Source organism: Ictidomys tridecemlineatus, unplaced genomic scaffold (genome assembly GCF_052094955.1).
Source record: "Ictidomys tridecemlineatus isolate mIctTri1 unplaced genomic scaffold, mIctTri1.hap1 Scaffold_1448, whole genome shotgun sequence".
Classification (NCBI taxonomy): domain Eukaryota; kingdom Metazoa; phylum Chordata; class Mammalia; order Rodentia; family Sciuridae; genus Ictidomys; species Ictidomys tridecemlineatus.
Genome location: NW_027521282.1, coordinates 23,358 through 44,024, shown reverse-complemented (window position 1 = coordinate 44,024; position 20,667 = coordinate 23,358). Strand labels below are relative to the sequence as shown.

At 38.3% G+C, this 20,667-nt stretch overlaps 1 protein-coding gene across 1 annotated transcript in view; it reads left to right on the top strand.

Moving 5' to 3' along the window:
* The window catches only part of LOC144372675 (uncharacterized), a 63,436-nt gene that overhangs the window by 30,821 nt on the left and 11,948 nt on the right, over nt 1–20,667 (top strand). Inside the window, exon 4 of the mRNA XM_078035974.1 lies at nt 1,546–1,773. Within this exon, the coding sequence (XP_077892100.1) occupies nt 1,546–1,684 (139 nt within the window). The 3' untranslated portion in view covers nt 1,685–1,773. The remainder of the gene's footprint in view (nt 1–1,545; nt 1,774–20,667) is intronic.

Below are 20,667 nucleotides of genomic sequence, written 5' to 3'. Positions count from 1 at the left end.
TTCCATTATATTGTTCAAGGTGGAAACAGCATTGGCATATCCAACTTTATAACAAAGCCTGCAGAGGGCTTTCTTATACTTATCTTATGTATTCCTAATAGGAATGTTCAATATGGAAAGTATTATTGTCCTCATTCTAGATGACACACTTGGAGTTTAGATGATTAATTTGCTACATGCCTCATACCTAGTGTGAAGCAGAGCTGGTGTTTGAATTCAAATGTGACTCCTAACCCAGTTATTTTTCCATTACATCAAAGTTTTTTTTGTTCAATAATATACAGTATTTCTAAAAGTAACAAGAGTTTTGCCAAGCAGTTTTCCAGTGGTTTAATCATGTCCTCTTTCCTGAGAAGTTGAGTAGAATTACTCATGTATACCCTGCAGGAGATAAAAAAAAAAGTGTCATATTAGAGGAATAATGAAACGTATCCATTTTTTTCTCCTTTAGTTGCTTCATGTACAGAATTGGGAAACTACCTGTAGGGCTTTTGTTTGATTGAGTAAGTTAGGAGTTGGCATGAGCAAATGCATGTTAGCATTCATTTGCTCATGTAGGTTTATTGACGTACTCCTGTGTACCAACAATGTGCTAAGCATTAAAAGGCACATAAGTGGAAAATCTTTGCTCTTAAGCATCTCAGAATCCAGCAGAGCAGATATGTTCCAAAGTACATGACCATAGTACGGTATGGAGATGGCAAGAAGAAATTTAAAAGCTTGAAATGGAGATAAATGGTATCTCTCAGACAGGCTTCCTATAAGAGTCAGGGTCTGAGCTTGAAAGATGAGTAGAGATTAGCTAGATGAAGAAAAACTGTGTGGAGAAAGGGAGCCAGGAGAACAGGTGTGGCATAGATGGGTTGGTGTGAATGTGTATCTTCAACCCAGGCTTTCTTGAGCACTTTAATGTGAGTACTCATTTAAAATATTGAGTCATGGAATTATTCTTGTGGGATATTTTGCAAAGAACTGTGTTTTAAAGAACCCATTTTGGAAAACTGGATGGACCAAGTGGTGAGAAAAGAAAGTTGTGCTTTGGGGAAAATTGAGGCAGGCAAGGAGGATTGAGAGGGATATTGATTACAAGAGAGAGTATAATAGTAGATTTGATAGGACTTGATGGAAAATGAGGGGACCAGGGAAGAGGAAAGATAGTGGAGTTTTGGCTTGGATAGTTTCTGGGACCATTTGTAAAGGTGAAGATTTAGAAAGAACAGATTGTTGAGGGAAGATTTCAAGTTCAGTTTTGCAACTATGTTTTGAGATACTGAGGCATGTGGAGTGGGTCATATCCATTTGGCAGTTAGATATGTGAGTGGAGTCTGGGCTAGATGAAGGAGTCATCTGTGTGGAGATGATATACCGTACCAAGAGTGAATGAGATCACCAGTGGGGTGAGGATAGATGCCAGGAGACATCAGTAAGTAAGTGATGTGTGCAGGAAGAGGATCTGTCAGCTCACAAGCATTTCAATAATCTAAAATTGTTTGGGATATGCTTTTCTGTTTCAAGATCCATCAGTTGTGTTTTATTTTGTTACAGAGTGCCTGAATCCACCCATGAAGGAAGTCTATTCTGTGGATTTGCCCTCTCAAGATTCAGGGTAGTCGTGGAGGAGGTGCTTCACCCACACCCTAAGCTCGCCAAGGAGCACAGTGTGATTCCCACCCAGCCCTTCTGAATTCAGTGGGAAAGGTGGAGCCATCTTGCATTGTTAAGTTTTTGAGTGTTGGGTTCCTTAAATGTAACTGGAGAAATAATGAAAGAGAAGTAAGTATTCCACTGGATTAAATGAATTCAATGGATTTTAATTTTCTCGATAAACTGTTATTAAGAAATTGTTTTGGAGATTTACTCCCTGAGTAGGATTAGCTAACCTACATTTTTCATTTGGATAAGTAGTTCTTTAATTAGAAAGCAAGATTGGAGTAATAGTTTCTCCTTGCTTTAAATAGTGTAGAGAAGATATGTGAAACTGCCAAATGAAGGTTTTCCTCCTCACAGTGGTGTGAAGCAGGGAAAACAAGAGGAAGTTATAATGTTAGGGGAAAGGGTTCTCTTCATCCAGTGTACCTGCCTTTTTTTTTTTTTTTAAATTATTATTTATTTATTTATTTATTTATTTTTTTATTGGTTGTTCAAATCATTACAAGGCTCTTGACATATCATATTTCAAACATTAGTTTCAAGTGAGTTATGAACTCCCATTTTTACCCCAACTACAGATTGCAGAATCACATCGGTTACACATACACATTTTTACATAATGCCATACTAGTAACTGTTGTATTCTGCTATCTTTCCTATCCTCTACTATCCCCCCTCCCCCCCATTTCTCTTTTTATCCCGTCTACTGTAATTCGTTTCTCTCCTTGTTTTTTTTCCCCCTTTCCCCTCACAACCTCTTATATGTAGTTTTTTATAACAATGAGAGTCTCTTTCCATTTCCATGCAATTCCCCTTTTCTCTCCCTTTCCCTCCCACCTCGTGTCTCTGTTTAATGTTAATATTTTCTTCCTGCTCTTCCTCCCTACTCTATTCTTAGTTGCTCTCATTATATCAAAGAAGACATCTGGTATTTGTTTTTTAGGGATTGGCTAGCTTCACTAAGCATAATCTGTTCTAGTGCCATCCATTTCCCTGCGAATTCCATGATTTTGTCATTTTTTAATGCAGAATAATACTCCATGGTGTATAAATGCCACATTTTTTTAATCCATTCATCCATTGAAGGGCATCTGGGTTGGTTCCACAGTCTAGCTATTGTGAATTGTGCTGCTGTGAACATCGATGTGGCAGTATCCCTGTAGTACGGTCTTTTAAGGTCTTCAGGGAATAGTCCGAGAAGGGCAATAGCTGGATCAAATGTTGGTTCCATTCCCAGCTTTCCCAGGAATCTCCATACTGCTTTCCAAATTGGTCGAACCAATTTGCAGTCCCACCAGCAATGTACAAGAGTACCCTTTTCCCCACATCCTCGCCAGCACTTGTTGTTTGACTTCTAATGGCTGCCAATCTTACTGGAGTGAGATGGTATCTTAGGGTGGTTTTGATTTGCATTTCTCTGACTGCTAGAGAAGGTGAGCATTTTTTCATGTACTTGTTGATTGATTGTATGTCCTCCTCTGAGAAGTGTCTGTTCAGGTCATTGGCCCATTTGTTGATTGGGTTATTTGTTGTCTTATTGTCTAATTTTTTGAGTTCTTTGTATACTCTGGATATTAGAGCTCTATCTGAAGTGTGAGGGGTAAATATTTGTTCCCATGATGTAGGCTCCCTATTTACTTCTCTTATTGTTTCTCTTGCTGTGAAAAAACTTTTTAGTTTAAGTAAGTCCCATTTGTTGATTCTTGCCATTAACTTTTGTGCTATGGGTGTCCTGTTAAGGAATTTGGAGCCCGACCCCACAATATGTAGATCAGAACCAACTTTTTCTTCTATCATATGCAGAGTCTCTGATTTGATATCCAGGTCCTTGATCCATTTTGAGTTAACTTTTGTGCATGGTGAGAGGAGGGGATTCAGTTTCATTTTGTTGCATATGGATTTCCAGTTTTCCCAACACCATTTGTTGAAGATGCTATCCTTCCTCCATTGCATGCTTTTAGCCCCTTTATCAAATATAAGATAGTTGTAACTTTGTGGATTAGTCTCTGTGTCCTCTATTCTATACCATTGGTCCACCCACCTGTTCTGGTACCAGTACCATGCTGTTTTTGTTACTATTGCTCTGTAATATAGTTTGAAGTCTGGTATTGCTATACCACCTGATTCACACTTCCTGCTTAGAATTGCTTTTGCTATTCTGGGTCTTTTATTTTTCCATATGAATTTCATGATTGCTTTGTCTATTTCTACAAGCAATACCATTGGGATTTTGATTGGCATTGCATTAAACCTATAGAGAACTTTTGGTAATATCGCCATTTTGATGATGTTAGTTCTGCCTATCCATGAACAGGGTATATTTTTCCATCTCCTAAGATCTTCTTCTACTTCTCTTTTTAGAGTTCTGTAGTTTTCATTGTATAAATCTTTTACCTCTTTTGTTAGGTTGATTCCCAAGTATTTTATTTTTTTTGAGGATATCGTGAATGGAGTGTTTTCCCTTATTTCCATTTCAGAAGTTTTGTCGCTGATATACAGAAATGCCTTTGATTTGTGTGTGTTGATTTTATATCCTGCCACTTTGCTGAATTCATTTATTAGTTCTAGTAGTTTTTTTGTAGACCCTTTTGGGTCTTCTAGATATATAATCATGTCATCCGCAAATAGTGATAATTTAAGCTCTTCTTTTCCAATTTTTATGCCTTTAATTTCTTTCGTTTGTCTAATTGCTCTGGCCAGTGTTTCGAGAACTATATTGAATAGAAGTGGTGATAGAGGACATCCCTGCCTTGTTCCAGATTTTAGAGGGAATGCCTTCAATTTTTCTCCATTCAGAATGATGCTAGCCTGGGGCTTAGCATAGATAGCTTTTACAATGTCAAGGTAAGTTCCTGTTATCCCTAGTTTTTCTAATGTTTTGAACATAAAGGGATGCTGTATTTTGTCGAATGCTTTTTCTGCGTCTATCGAGATGATCATATGGTTCTTATTTTTAAGTCTATTGATATGGTGAATAATATTTATTGATTTCCGTATATTGAACCATCCTTGCATCCCAGGGATGAATCCTACTTGATCATGGTGCACAATTTTTTTGATGTGCCTTTGTATCCGATTCGCCAGAATTTTATTGAGGATTTTTGCATCTAGGTTCATCAGAGATATTGGTCTGTAGTTTTCTTTCTTTGATGTGTCTTTGTCTGGCTTCGGAATCAATGTGATGTTGGCCTCATAGAATGAATTTGGAAGAGCTCCCTCTTTTTCTATTTCCTGGAATAACTTGAAAAGTATTGGTATTAATTCTTCTTTAAAGGTTTTGTAAAACTCCGCTGTATACCCATCCGGTCCTGGGCTTTTCTTGGTTGGTAATCTTTTGATTGCTTCTTCAATTTCATCCATTGATATTGGTCTGTTCAAATTGTGTGTGTCCTCCTGACTCAGTCTGGGCAAATCGTATGTCTTAAGGAATTTATCGATGTCTTCAGTATCCTCTATTTTATTGGAGTATAGGTTTTCAAAATAATTTCTAATTGTCTTCTGTATTTCTGTAGCATCTGTTGTGATATTGCCTTTTTCATCCCTTATGTTAGTAATTTGATTTCTCTCTCTTCTTCTCTTTGTTAGCATGGCTAAGGGTCTGTCAATCTTGTTTATTTTTTCAAAGAACCAACTTTTAGTTTTGTTAATTTTTTCAATAGTTTCTTTTGTTTCAATTTCGTTGATTTCCGCTCTGATTTTAATTATTTCTTGCTTTCTGCTACATTTGCTATTGTTTTGCTCTTCCTTTTCTAGGGCTTTGAGATGAAGTGTGAGCTCATTTATTTGTTGGTTTTTCCTTTTTTTGAGGAATGACCTCCAGGCGATGAATTTCCCTCTTAAAACTGCTTTCATTGTGTCCCATAGATTCCGATAGGTTGTGTCTGTATTTTCATTTATCTCTAAGAATTTTTTGATTTCCTCCTTTATGTCTTCTGTAACCCTTTGATCGTTCAGTAACATATTGTTCATTTTCCATGTGATACTGAATTTTCCCTTCCTTCTTTTATCATTGATTTCCAGTTTTATTCCATTATGATCAGATAAAATGCATGGTATTATCTCCACCCCTTTATATTTACTGAGGGTTGCCCTATGGCATAATATATGGTCTATTTTTGAGAAGGATCCATGTGCTGCTGAGAAAAAAGTATATCCTCTTGATGATGGTTGATATATTCTATATATGTCAGTTAAGTCTAGGTTATTGATTGTGGTATTGAGTTCTATAGTTTCTTTATTCAACTTTTGTTTGGAGGATCTGTCCAATGGTCAGAGAGGTGTGTTGAAGTCGCCCATAATTATTGTGTTGTGGTCTATTTGATTCTTGAACTTGAGGAGAATTTGTTTTATGAACTTCACAGCACCATTATTAGGTGCATAAATATTGATAATTGTTATATCTTGTTGTTTAATGGTTCCTTTTAACAGAATATAATGTCCTTCCTTATCACTTTGGATTAATTTAGTCTTGAAGTCGATTTTATTCGATATGAGGATGGCCACACCTGCTTGCTTGCGAGGACCGTGTGCGTGATATATTTTTTCCCAACCTTTCACCTTCAGCCTGTGTATGTCTTTTCCAGTCAGGTGAGTCTCCTGGAGGCAGCATATTGTTGGATTTGTTTTTTTAATCCATGTTACCAGCCTATGTCGCTTTATTGGAGTGTTTAAACCATTAATGTTTAGAGTTACTATTGATATATGGTTTGTTCTTCCAGCCATGTTTGATTATTTATCTCTTTTTTTTTTTCAATTTAGTTTGTTTCTCCATGATTTGCTTTCCCCCCTCTGTCTGTCTTTACTGAGGTACTTCCCACTGTTGGCTTTGGTTATTGTTTTTCATTTCTTCCTCGTGGAGTGTTTTGCTCAAGATGCTTTGCAATGCTGGTTTTCTGGCTGCAAATTCTTTTAGTTTTTGTTTATCGTGAAAGATTTTTATTTCGTTGTCGTACCTGAAGCTTAATTTTGCTGGATACAGGATTCTTGGTTGGCATCCATTGTCTTTCAGTGTTTGGAATACGTTGTTCCAGGATCTTCTTGCTTTCAGCGTCTGTGTTGAAAAATCCGTTGTTAACCTTATTGGTTTACCCCTGAATGTAATCTGTCTCCTTTCTCTTGTAGCTTTTAATATTCTCTCTTTGTTCTGTATATTGGATATCTTCATAACAATGTGTCTTGGCGTTGGTCTACTGTGATTTTGTATGCTCGGTGTCCTGTATGCATCTACAATTTGTATATCTGTTTCCTTTTTTATTTCTGGAAAGTTTTCTGTAATTATTTCATTTAGTAAATTACTCATTCCCCTGGTTTCAATTTCTATCCCTTACTCTATCCCAATGACTCTTAAATTTGGTTTTTTTATATTATCGCATATCTCTTGTATGTTTCTCTCATGATTTTTAACCATCCTATCTGAGTTGGCTAGACTCTTTTCAAGTTGGTATATTTTGTCTTCATTATCAGATGTTCTGGCTTCTAGTTGCTCCACTCTATTAGTGATACTCTCATATGAGATTTTAATTTGGTTTATAATTTCCTTCATTTCTAAGATTACTGTTTGATTCTTTTTTATAGTCTCTATCTCCTGATATAGATGCTTAACTTCTTCTTTTATCATTTTATGTAATTCCTTCTCAATGTGTTCTTTCGCTGCTTGAATTTGCTGTCTTGTGTCCTCTTTAAGGTTCCATTCCATCTGTCTAAGGTGTTCCCTGAGTTCTTTATATGACCACTTTTCTGATGACTCTATGTCGTTCTGAATATTTGGGCTGTCCTGTGTTGTTTGTACTCCTTTTCTTCCTTGCTTTTTCATACTGCTCATTTTGCTTTTTGTTCTGTTTGACTGTTGAGTTACTGTCTACTCCTATAAATTTATTTGATGCTTGGGAGGAAAGGTATTAGCAGGGAAGGGAAAAAATCACCAAAGAGAATGAGAGTAACCAGGTAGAATTCAAGGAAGGGGGAATAAGAGAATTGAAAAGAAATGGAAAGACAGAGGAAGAGAAGAAAGAGAAAGAAAAAATTGAAGATTTAAAAGAATTAAAAAAAATAACATAGTAATAATAGAGATGAGGATTAAAATTAAAAAATAATATAAAATAAAATAAAATGAATTTTAAAAACACTTTTTTTTAAAAAAACAGCAACAACAACAACAACAACAACAAAAACCCAACCACAACATCCACAAAAAAAAAGAAAAAAAAAAATTAATAAATGCAGTCTTAGAGTCCGATTCACTATTCTTCCATTAGGTGAAGCTGTGCCCACCAGGCTAAGCTTCTCTTCTTAGTAGGCGGGAGCCTGTCACTGTGCAGCAGCTTTTCCTCCCGGACTGGGCGGGTCTGCTCACCGGTAATGCTCACCACAATACTGGCTACACGCCAGGTCTGCTGCTCCTGTGTGCCCTGTTTTCATGGCCACCTGGGCACGCTCTCCCTGTTTGCCATTCCCTGGAATCCTAAGTTTGTAGGGCTTGGGGTTGAGGACCCGCGGTGAATTTGCTTGCCCTCTGGTAGTCACGCCCCCAGAAACTGGTGCAAGAGACCTCAGATGTTACCTCTGGTGGGAGCCGTAGCTGGGAGTTCCATGCGGTGGGTCCCGCGCCACTCCTGATTCCCCCGTGCGGGCAGGGCTGTTCGAAGTGCCCAGTGGTCGGGACTATTTGTCCGTTTGCCGTGTGGTCGGGGCCCTTTGCAGAGCCCAGTGGGCAGGAGTTGTTCACAGGAGCGGGGTGGGGGTGGGGGTTGGGGGTCGTGTGGTTTGCAGCTCTGAACCGGCTGGGGGTGGGATGGGGGGGTGGGGGTGTTGTTTGTAGCGTCAAACCGCCAGAGGCAGTTCACAGACTCAGGCCTGCGGGGGCCCAGTCCGCCACGGCCGTTCGTACGTTTGCTGCAGTTCACTGCAGTTCGGCCGCGGCCGGCGGGATTGTGTCCCTGATCCGCGTTGCATAGATTCACTCGCCTGAGACAAACTGACTCCTCCCACAGACTTACTAGTTATCAGCAGGTCTCCTTTCAATGGAATATTGTTAGAAGTTCCTCAGCAGGTCCCATGCAACTGTATTTATGTGTCTCTCTGATCCCGTTACTGCGGAGGTACAGAAAATGCTGCCTGCTCGCCGGCCGCCATGTTGGAACCCTCCAGTGTACCTGCTTTTATCTTCAATTCTGGAAGTCTCGATGGAAGGGTTTTTTACCCCCTTATTCTTGTCATGCTAAGAGTTGCATATTTTCTGGCAAAAAGTTCATTACTGGCTAGGAGTGCACAAGAAATCCTTTACCAGAGAATTAAGTAAGCAGAAGTGTGTCAAAACAAATATTCTAGTTTGAAAATATAGTCCTGCAGGAGGGGCGGGGATGTGTGGGTAGTGGAGGAGGCCAGGGCATGTTCTAAGATTGAGTATTTATTTCATAAGAATTCTGTGTTCTGAAGGACTGTTGTTTGTAGGAACTCTGGAGGAATCAGGATTGTGCTGCATTAAATGTACTGATGAGCACGGATAGTTTTTCTGGGATTTGGGGTTTGCTCTTGTGTTTAGTGTGCAGCTCATATGATGACAGCCTTTACTATGAGCGAAACATTTTGATAACAAATAGCCTTTTAAATTTAATTCAAGAGGCATTTAACAAAACTTTTGTTTACATGGAAAAACTCTGAGGCTTGAGAATATTAAACACACATAAACAAACATGCACATAAACACCAGTCCACTTCATAAGCATTTATTTGGCTAGGAAATGCCAAATTTATGTAACTCCAATCTTAAAAGTATTTGTTGATTGATTCTAAAAAGCAAAACCTTGTTTTTCCTTCTAACTTTTCCTTCTACCTTTTCCTTGTTACTTTAAAAAAATCATCATATAAATGAATAAGAGCATAGACTGGGTAAATAGAAATTTTGTATACTTCCTTGCTATATAGTTGCTCAAAACAACTACTAGAGAAGTCACTTTTCAAATTGGAGAAACATTTTTTTAAGTTAGCTGACATTTTCTTTTTTTTTTTTTTTTGTCAGTACCCACTGGGATGGGTGTGGGCGCTAACCATGTTAAGTAAGTTCAAGATAAAAGTTATTGCTTGCAGAAATGGACTTGAGTTCTTCTACAGGATTTCCTGACTGTATATTTACCTGCAGCTGACATTATTTTCTGAGAGAATTTTTAAAATAAAATATACTGCCTTGTAATATTGCAATAAGTGATCACACATGATAGAATGTATAGATAAAAATAAGCCCTCAAAATAATATTAATAAAATACAGACCCTTCATTCTTTTCTCCTTTTGGCAGATTTTAGGTCTGTTGCCATAAGCAGTTCAAGGAACACATGCTTGCATCCAGAGCACTGGGAGGAAGTCTGCCTGCACTTTGATTCCCTGATTTGATACATGTTAGTTACTGGAAGAAAGATGAATTAATGTAAATTTCTTTAGTTTTAGTAACTCAGAAGAGTAAAAAATTGTTGAGGGCTTGAAAAGATCATGGTGCACCATTGGAATTTGACTTTAGTAAATGTAACATTTGTTTTCTAAAGAATTATAACAACATACTTAAATTCCAGAACAGTAAGCAAAATAGCTTAAGTTCACTGACTTGAAAAAACATTCTTTTATACTGCACGGTTCTAAAATAAATACTTAAAAGAAACAGAGAACAAGCCATTCTATCTTGGATTTCATTTTCCTTCAGATAGAACAGCTAGAACAAACATTCTTGCTAGTTAACATTGCCTGTGTTTTTATGAAGTTAATAACTGACCTGTCAATCACGCCCTATATAAATATGGTAGTTTAATGCTTTCTGTTTTAGAAGCACTTTTATTTACAAGAGCTGCCAGCCAAGATTTCCAAAGGACTCCATGGGCTTTTTGCTTTGATCTGTTTTGAGGGCTGGTCTCTTTATACCTGTTGGTTTGCTCTTTATGATACCTTTGTGTAATCAGGTATGGGGAGAGCAGATGTGCAGAATAAACACATCTTAAGGAAACCAAAGCTCAAGAAAAATCATGTAATTATGAACCAACAGCTCTAGAAAAGAGAGAGAGAATATTTTCTTAAATCAACTTAGTTGCTATTATGAGAAGAGAACAGATGTCATGATATTCACCCCAGAGAAGCCTCAGCTTTTCTTTTAAATCTCAGCTTCTAATGGATGGAGGTTGTGTGTGTGTCCCTTACCCCTTAAATTTGTAACTTGCCGAGATGTTGCAGCTCTTCTCAGTTGTCTTTTACCTTTGACCTTTTTTCATTTCCCTAGGAAATGTTTACCACATGTCTCTATCCAAATAATCATTGCTCAGTGGGAATCATTACCTTTGAATTTTGAACTGGAAATGCCTTTTAATGTTTAAGGGAGGTTTCAAAACAGGAGAGCTTTGGATTAGTTGTTTTAAGATTTTGATTTTTGACTTCCCCAGCACTTGAGGGTATTGAATGCTTGATTCAATTTTTTTTTTAATCCTTCAGAATGCCATACATATTAGTCAGTGAATGAAAGAATGATGGAAATAAAGAGAAACCAGAGTTCTTGGTTCCAGAATAACATATTCACCTTTCAATTAATTGTAGCCCTAACAATTCCTATGCATTATATTCACATATTACTTTTCTTTAGGAATCTGAATGTTTGGACATGTTAATTTGATTATTTTAGTTTGATTAAAACAGTTTCCCTTACTTTTTTTTTAAACTAGGAATTTTATCATCACTTAACTGAGCTTTAGGAGGAAACGAGATTTCCAGGCATTCAGAGCTCCACTACTTTGGGAGGTTCTCTTTATGCATTTTGTGTTGATTTCACTGACATTTTTTGGTCAGCACTTTTATCCTTTTGTAATACTGGCATCAATTTTAGATTTCCTGTGGAAGTAAAAAGCAGGTTTTTTATTAATCAGTTTTCTCCCTTCTTGCTCAGAAAACTTTCAAACTCTAGTCTTTTAACAGTTATTGCATTTTATTTTATTTCTAGTTCATATTTTTTAAATACTGGTATCTCTAGGATAACAAAGTATAAAATGCAGCCCCAAATACCCTTGGTTCAGCAGCTTTCCTCAGATAATCACTTGCCAGAGTCAAAGTATTTGGTGAATGTAGAGGTATGTTAAAGCCAGGTTTTAAACTCTTGTTTCCTCTGAAAAGCCTTTGGGGTCAAAGGTGGGAAAGCTCTGAGGTTGCCTGGAGCCAGTGCACAGGAGCGCAGTCTTAGTTGTGCTGCCTGCATTGAGGCAGAAGGGTATATAAAACTCTAAAGGGTATAAAACTGCCAAAATTATGGTTTAGCATCTTTGGGCCTTTGGTTGCAGAGCCCTTTGTCAGAAATGGTTATTGTAGGACAGTCAGAGATCAGGCCAGAGAAGCAAATTAGGAGTAAACTAGGGCGGGACATGCTACAGACAACAGGGAAGAAACTGCCTCTACAATGCACCCAGGGACACTCCTGAAGTCGCATGGGTCCACTTAGTTGGCAGATTAGCTGAGAGTCCCCTCCAGTGTTTTTCTTTTGCATTCATCCAAGGTTCAAACCTATAATTAAATTTTCTGAACAAAGACCCTATTAACCCACACCATCCAGACTGATGACTAACAGCTCTTCCTTCCAGGTACATAAAGAAACCTGTAATGCTTAAAGGAAAATAAAGACCCTAGTCAGGTTTGTGGGGGAGGGTGAAGTGATGGAGTAGGTGTAGGAGGATTAGATTTGCCTTTCAGAAGTCATTTTTTAGTGCTGTTTAAAATGGATCTTTCAGTAGTTATAGCTCTTATTCAGATATGTATGATTTACTGCATGATCTAAAACTTAGTCACAGTGATGTGACTTTATTTAAATATCTATGAAAATATGTTGGTTTTTCAACTTTTAACACATTAAAAAAAATTTGCTCTACTTCTTTTGTGTGGACAGTGTAGACTTACATGAAACTGTTTAGGGAAGACCCAAACACAGTTCATTGTGATACTTCTGGGCCACATCATCAAGTGTCTTACCAGTAATTGGAAATAATTCATTAGTTTGGAGTTTGAGGTCTCCACAGTCTGGCCTGCTCTACACCAGAGCCTTTTGCTGTAGCCTTCCCCACCATGGCTGCCTTACACATCTCTGCCTTAGCAGTGTGTCAATCTCTTCCTTCTCCACACATTCTCTTCTTCCTCCTTCAGCCTCGCATGGCCCAGGGAGAGGTGATTCCCATCTGTCCTTCAAGACTGAAGGGCACCTAGAACAGTGTAGGGCTCTTCTCTGCTTTTCTCAGTCTGCACACATCCTGGTGAGTCCCACTCCTTGTGAAACCAGCCTTGCTGAGCGTCCCTCTTTGGGCTCTCCCCAATTGATTTGGCCTCCAGAGCAACAATCTACCACTTCTCTGGCTCTTAGAATGCCAGCCTTTCAATCTGGTTTGCATTTTTTTTGTTTTTCCATTCATTTCTGTCTTATTTTTTAAACTTGATTTAAAGTTCCTTAAGGCCTAGAATTATGTCTTTCTTATATGTGTGACTATGCTTCAGAGCACTTAGCATAGTACATAATACTGGCTTGTCAGTTGGTTGATGGATTGGTGCGTGTCTCAGTCCCAAGGCTTGATGTATTTGCTGTCTGTAAAGATAGTGAGCTATTTTCAGAACCATGGGTACCTTTGTACCAGGTTTATTTTTTGGCTTTGAACTTGGTAGTGGAGATGTTAGGCCCCAGTTCTGCCCAGAAAATCTGTTTTCCAAATTTTTGCATGAACAGAATGGTGTTACAGTCACATCCTGGAGCAGTTTCACCTGGGCACTGCCAACTCTTACTTATGCTGACTGGCTGACCTGTGTTGAGTGTTCCTCAGATCTTATTTCAGCTTTCTGGGTTATTTTTATTTTTAATTAAAGGAAAGCTTATTTCTAAGACTTTCTTGGACCAAAGGCAAGTGAATATTCATTAAATGTTTACTTTCTTGACTTTAATTTACTTCAGCAGGTGATAACTTAGGTAGGATTAGGCCTTGACAGTGATATGACAGGGTCCTTGTTCATGGTAGTTATTGACTTTTCCAGTATTAACCTTTTATATATAGCACGAAGCCAGCATTCTGGTGTCCAAACCATATAAGGAACTGGCTTTCTTTTAATTTTGTGTTTTGAGTTTGAGGAAGATGCACAGTATGCCAAGTTGGGACTTTCGAGACTTCAGTGCTTAACTCATTTGATCTGAAAATTACTGGTAAAATTATGACTTTTGCCAACTGTAAAACCAACTCTAAGTAGTGAATGGCCTGGTATGACTAACACAACATGCTTTAGGCCTCTGAAAGCTTAGACCAGACTCTGAGAAGAGGTTTTCATAGGCCATACAGTAGACAATACTTCACATTCACATAGCATCTTTTCACACTGCTGTATTTATTCATTCAGTAAGTATTTTTTGAGCACTGGCTAGGAGCGAGGCATTGTCCTAGGTTCCTGGGATATAATGATGAGCAATCACCAAATATTCTACTTCTTTGCTATTATTTTGACGTTAATTTCTAGTCTGCTTCCTCTTACTAGAATGTCATCAGCTCCATGGGGAGGAGTTCTTTGTCTTATTCCCTGTTGTATCTCAAGCACCAAGGGCCGGGTCTGACAGAGCAGAAGCTCAGTATTTGTCAAATGTATGAATGAAGGTCTTCAAGGAAGGATTTAAGTGTTGCCATGAGAGCATGTGGGAATGTATGTTAGAGCACATGGGAATGGTCTGGGGCATCAAGGAAAACACCCAGAGAAAGAAGTAGATAATGGCAGAGAGGAAGGCCAGGAAATGTTTGCCTGGGAGAGAGTGAAGGTGGGGGTGACCGCTTCTGTGTAAAAGCCTGGGGATGAGGTGTGCACAATGCAAGGAGGGACAGCCCAAGGTGAACAGAAGACCTTGTTAGCCAGCTGAGAGCAAAGAAAGTATTTCAAAGCACAGGTATAACAGGATTAGCTTTGTTTAGTATAATAATTTAGACAGCTGCATGGATGATACACTGTAGCTGGATGAGAAGTAAAAGTTGAAGACTGGGGACATCCATTTGTTTACTTGGATGGTTTTGTGTGTTAGAACAGTATTGAGTAAGATACCCAGATTTTGAAATTTTGTGCATCAGTATTTTTTTTTTAATTTTGAAGATCAACATAGAGAATCTTTTTTCTTTTTGCTTCTCAGACTTAATACTTTCAATTGTCATAACTTCAGTTTCATTGATCTTTCTTCCTCCTATTCAAATATGTCTTTGAATCCCTGTAATGTATTTTTCATTTTGGTTACTATAACTTAGTTAATATTTCCATTTTGTTAGTGTATCATTTTCTTGTCTTTGCTCATGTCTTCCTTTAATTCTTGGAGCATCTTCTTATTTTTTGAGCCACATTCCCAGTCCTTTTAAGATTTTTTTAAAATTTATTTATTTTCTTTAGGTATATATGACAGCAGAATGCATTTTGATTGTATAGAATGCATTGTACACAATTGCAGCACAACTCTCAGTTTTTTGATTGTACATGATATATTGTCATATCATATATATATATATATATATATATATGTATTCACATCATATATATATACATGATGTATTGTCACATGTACCTAGGATAATAAAGTCCATCCCATTCTACCATCTTTCCCACCCCCATATTTCCTTCTCACCCTCCCTTCCCTTTTCTTTACCCAGAGTTTCTCCATTTTTACATACCCCCATATGGATCAGCATCCACTTATCAGAGAGTAGATTTAGCCTTTGATTTTTTGAGGATTGGCTTAATTCGCTTAGCAGGCTAAACTGATTCTTTGAGCATCTTTTTAAATTTTTTTTTTTTGTAGTTGTAGATGGATAGAATGCCTTTATTTATTTTTATGTGGTGCTTAGGATCGAAGCCAGTGCCTCACACATGCTAGGCAAGTAGTCTGCCTGTGAGCTACAGTTCCAGCCCTTCTTTGAGTATCTTTAAGTCAGTTGTTTTAAGGTTTTTCTAGCAAACCCACCATCTATATGGTCTTTCTCAGGGAAAGTTTCTGTTGTGATGATGTTGTTTTCCTTTGAATGGGCCACACTCTCCTGTTTCTTGGGATTTTTCTTTTTTTTTTTTTAAATCTGGACATTTAAATCTAATATTGTAGCTCTAGAAATCAGATTCTATCTCTTCTCCAGAATGTGTTGATTTTTTTTTTATTGTTGCTGTGCTGGAGATTAGCCTGAAGTATAAGTTTAAGTTCTTTTCAGTTCTTTTTCAACCTGCACCTTTTATTGGATGTGTGTGGTGACTTTCTAAATTTCCTTGTATATGTAGTTGCTTTTTAAAAAATGTCTGACTTTCAATAGGGTAAGAAGTAAAAAATGAATGGGTAGAAAAAATGAATGGGTAGGTTAATAAAAGAAAGAAAAAGGTCTCTGGCTCATTAAATCTCCTAGATTTTTCTTCAATCAGAGGAGGAGGAACTTGATTAAGTTGGGGGAGGATTACAACAATGGCTGCCTGCCCATGAGTTTGTGTCTCTAAAATCAGAGTTGTATCTGTCAGTAATCAGTATGTAGATCCTCAATTTTTGGACAGAGTTCTTCTTGTCCTATAAATTTGTGCAGGCTCTCACAGAGAAGATCTGTAGGTACCTGTCATGAGACTGGTGCATAGGCAGGTGCTACAATGCTGTGAACTGAAACTGGCCAAAATTTACTACTCTCCAAATCTTAAGGTTGACTCCAGAGTTTCAAAATACTTACATTAGATACATTCTGCCAGTGCATTTGTTGTCTGAGGAAACAAGTTTCTGGTGTTTCTTACTCAGCTATCTTCCCAGAATCCTCTCTTCATTTTTTTAAAGAGTTTTATTTTTTATTTTTATTTTTTTATTATTTCATTTTTGTTTTTAACTATTGGGATTATATTTGAGTAAAGTAGTCTATTGCTTTAAAGCTTTAGAAAACAACAGCCTTGGACTAAACTAGTATGTTCATTCTTGTGCTTAACTCTTGTCTGAGCAGTTGTGACAGGCAGAGTAATGGCCCCTAAAGAGACCAAGTCTTAATTCCTGGAACCTATAAACGTTACCTTGTATGGAATAGATGGAGTGGGGTGTTTGTTAATGTAACTAACTTAAGGGCCTTGAGATAGGGTGATGTATTAGTCTATTTTTTTTTGTTACTACAAAGAAATACCTAAGGCAGACTAATATTTGGGAGGCTGAAAGTCCAAGTTCAGGTGGCCCAGTTGGTTCCGCTTCTGATGAGGGCTTAATCGTGGACAGCATGAAATGGTAGGGAACATGTGTGGGAGCCAGAGATCACATCACCAAACAGGAAGCCAGAGAGTGATTAGGGGTCTAGAGATTGGGCTTGCTCTTAACAACTCTCAGGAGAGTTCAGGGTTTTATGAATTCTGGGAGCAGCTACTTAATATTAATATCCTTAGGACCTTCCATTAGAGCCCCCACCTCTTAAATAGTGTCTCAGCTCCCACCTTGCCACATTGGGACCAAATCTCCAACACGTGAACCTTTGGAGGGTAATATTTTAAAACTATATCCAAGCCATAGCAGGTGACTCTTTTGAATAATTTGGATGGGCCCTAATGTAATCACTTATAGACATGAGGTAGAGGGAGTCTTCAGAGAGAGAAGAGGAAAAAATGGCATGATTGTAGAGGCAGAGATTGAAACAATGCGACTTCTTATGGTTTGGATATGAGGTGTTCCCCAAAAGCTCGTGATCCTGGAATGTTCAGAGGTAAAATGATCAGATTATGAGAGTTGTGAGCTAATCAATGGATTAATCATTTAAATGGGTTACTAGGTGGTAGCTAAAGGCAGGTAAAGGTTGGAGAGGGTGGGTCACTAGAGGTGTGCCCATAGGGATTATGTATTCTGTCCCTGGCTCCTGCTCTCTCCCTGCTTTCTGGCTGCCATCAGCTGAGCAGTGTCCTTCTGCTACACCTCTCTGCCATAATACTCTGCCTCACCTTGGGCTCAGAACAATTGAGTTGACTGTGGACTAAAACTTTGAAACCATAAGCCAAAAATAAATGTTTTCTCCTGTAAGTTGTTCTGGTTAGGTATTTTGTTCAGGAAATGAAATCTGATTAACATAGCTATAAGCCAAAAAGTGCTGGCAGATACTAGAAGCTGGAAGAGGTAAAGATTAGATTCTCCAGTAGAGCCTCCAGAGGTGTCATGCTGACACCTTGATTTTCATACCATTGACTGCTGGCCTCTGGAGTTGTGTTCCTTATTATCAGCTTTTCTTTTATTTATTATTACTTTTCCCTGAAGTTTAACACAATGCTTTCAGTTTTATGACTATTTCACTTACATATTGCTGCATAACAAACCATCCCTGAGTTTAATGGCTTAAAATAGCAACAATTTATGATTTCTATATTTTTCTTGGCTGACTAGATTCAGCTGGGGGTGGTGGTGGTTTCTTCACTGTGTGATGTCCTATGGAATCACTCAGAAGCTGCATTCATTTGAGACTTCAACCAAGGTTGGAAAGACCAAGATGACTTCACACTTATGTGGCTGCAATTGGAATTGCGGGCATCAGTGACTGGGGACTGACCGGGCTTTAAGAGGATAAACATGGAAGTTGCCATGCTTATTAAGTCCTAAGCCAGAACTAACACAGTGTCACTTCTGCTGCTTTCTGTTGATTAGAGCAGATCACAAGGCATCCCAAGTTGAGGAACAGGGATGAAACAAACATACAGAAAGGAGGATTGTGGGGCTGGGGATATAGCTCAGTTCGCAGAGTGCTTGACTCAAATGCCCAAGGCCCTGGGTTCAATCCCCAACACGAGTAAAAATAATAAATAAATAAATAAGGAGGTTTACACAAGGGAAGGTAGGAATTTGCCAGTCATCTCCAGAAAGTATACAACAGACTGTTTAGAAAATGGACTTCAGCAAGAAACATTTTTTTTCTTTCTTTTTTTTTTAATATTTTTTGGTAGTTGAACACAATACCTTTCTTTCTTTCTTTCTTTCTTTCTCTCTTTCTCTCTTTCTCTCTCTCTTTCTCTCTGTCTTTCTTTCTCTCTTTCTTTCTTCCTTTCTCTCTCTTTCTCTCCTTCTCTCTTTTTCTCTCTCTCTCTTTCTTTCTTTCTTTCTTTCTATGTGGTGGTGAGCATCGAATACCCAGGGCCTTGCACATGTGAGACAAGTGCTCTACCACTGAGCCATAACCCCAGCCCCTTCAGCAAGAAGCATTTTCTAAGAAATAATTTCTGGTGTGAAAACAAATCCATAGAAACTGCCTAAATAGAAACCTGCACACATGAGGCGTTTAAGAGATGCATGTTTTCTCTGGGTGCAGTGGTGTTTACCTGTAATCCCTGTGACTTGGAGGCTGAGGCTGGAGGATTACAAAGTTTGAGGCTAGCCTCAGCAATTTAGCAAGAACCTGTATCAAAATTAACAGCTACCAGTGAAGTGAGTGCAAATATGTTTCTAGGACTGCTTCTGGACCAGTGACTTTCTTGGCAAATGGCGGAGCACTTCCAGAACTAAAACCTTTCACTCCCTCCCTGGATATGGTATTGTGATAGCCAGTTTAGCCATTTGGAAATTCCCCATCTTGAGAGCAGCTTCTGAAAGGGAAGGGTTACAAAAGCATTCACCAAGTCCAGCAATTTCTCAGTCGTCTGCAGAGGATTAGAAGGGAAATGAAGAGACTGGGAGGACAGCTAATCCGTCAGCACTTAGAGACCCTGGGGCAGATCCTTTCCTGGGCTTCCTACATGGTTTGCCTGTAGCTGAATAAAGGGACTTCCTGGTAGAACCACTGCTTGGGTACAAGGGCTTGGTTTTTCGTTTGCTTTTTTGGTGCTAGAGTTGAAACCTAGGACCTTGTGTGCGATGCTCTTTACTCCTGAGCTATGTCTCTAGCCCAAGGGTTTTGTTGAGTATGAGATTCTGACTGTGAGACTCCTGATTTCTTTCTAATCATTCTTTTCAGTTTCATTTCATTTCATTTAAAAGAAAATTCTTATGTAATTGTTATTCACTCCTTCTTTTACTCATTGCTGCTCTGGGGAATATGTGATGGTGTTGCCTAGTCAGAGGTAGGGATAGGATTCCAAGAACAGAGTCAGAGATGTTCCTCCTGGAGAGGTTCCAAAGCCAGATTTCTCTTTTATGAGTTGTTTCTATTTTTTTATTTTGCATTTGATCATATCCTTTGAAATGCTTGTGTGTGCTTTGTCTTCCTTTGTAGGTTTGTTTCCACTTGGAGGATGTTGTTTTTCTTAAGATGAGCTTGCTATTTTATCAGCAATCAGTGTGGCAAGGAGACAGGCCCTTTTGCTGATTTCTGTCCTCTGAGTTGGTTTTATTAGCCCAAATCTAGGGAGTTGCTCCGTTTTAATAGTTTATTTGGTTTCTATTTGAAACACCAACTGAAAAGCTCTAGGTTTTTGCCTTTAGCCATTGTTTCCATCTAATGACTAGATTTATAGTGTTTGCTCCATGGCCTGTGAATAAGTCCTGTCCTTTTCAAAGCTGGGCATCACCTATGCCTTTGCTGCTGTTGCCCAGCAGTTCCTCGAGCCTGCGGGGTTTTGTTTGCCTTCTCTAGTTTTTTCCTTTTATATCTTTGTGAGTTGCTCCATTGATCTTGGTTCCTGGGATGATTGAGAATGATGTGGGATGTATATATATATATATAGGGACTAGGGGTGAAAATACCTTCTTTTTCCTTAACACATTTTGCAAATTCTTTGTTTTTTTCATTGCATAATTGTTTTCATCATAATAATGCTTTTGTTATGAAGCATATACTTCTGGCATTTTAACTTTTTCTGTTTATGGCCAATCTAGGTTCTTTGACTGGGTTATGAATTAAATTTACATAAGACAGATTAGCAGGACAAATGCTATTTTAATTATGTGCATATACATAGGAGAGTCCCACAAAATATGAGACTGGGCCAGATGACCGAAACTTATGAAGTTTCCCAAGCTCCAGAGAGGAACAGGGATCAGGGATTCTGGGGAGATGGGAACAAATATAGCAAGGTGAGAGGAGAAATTATA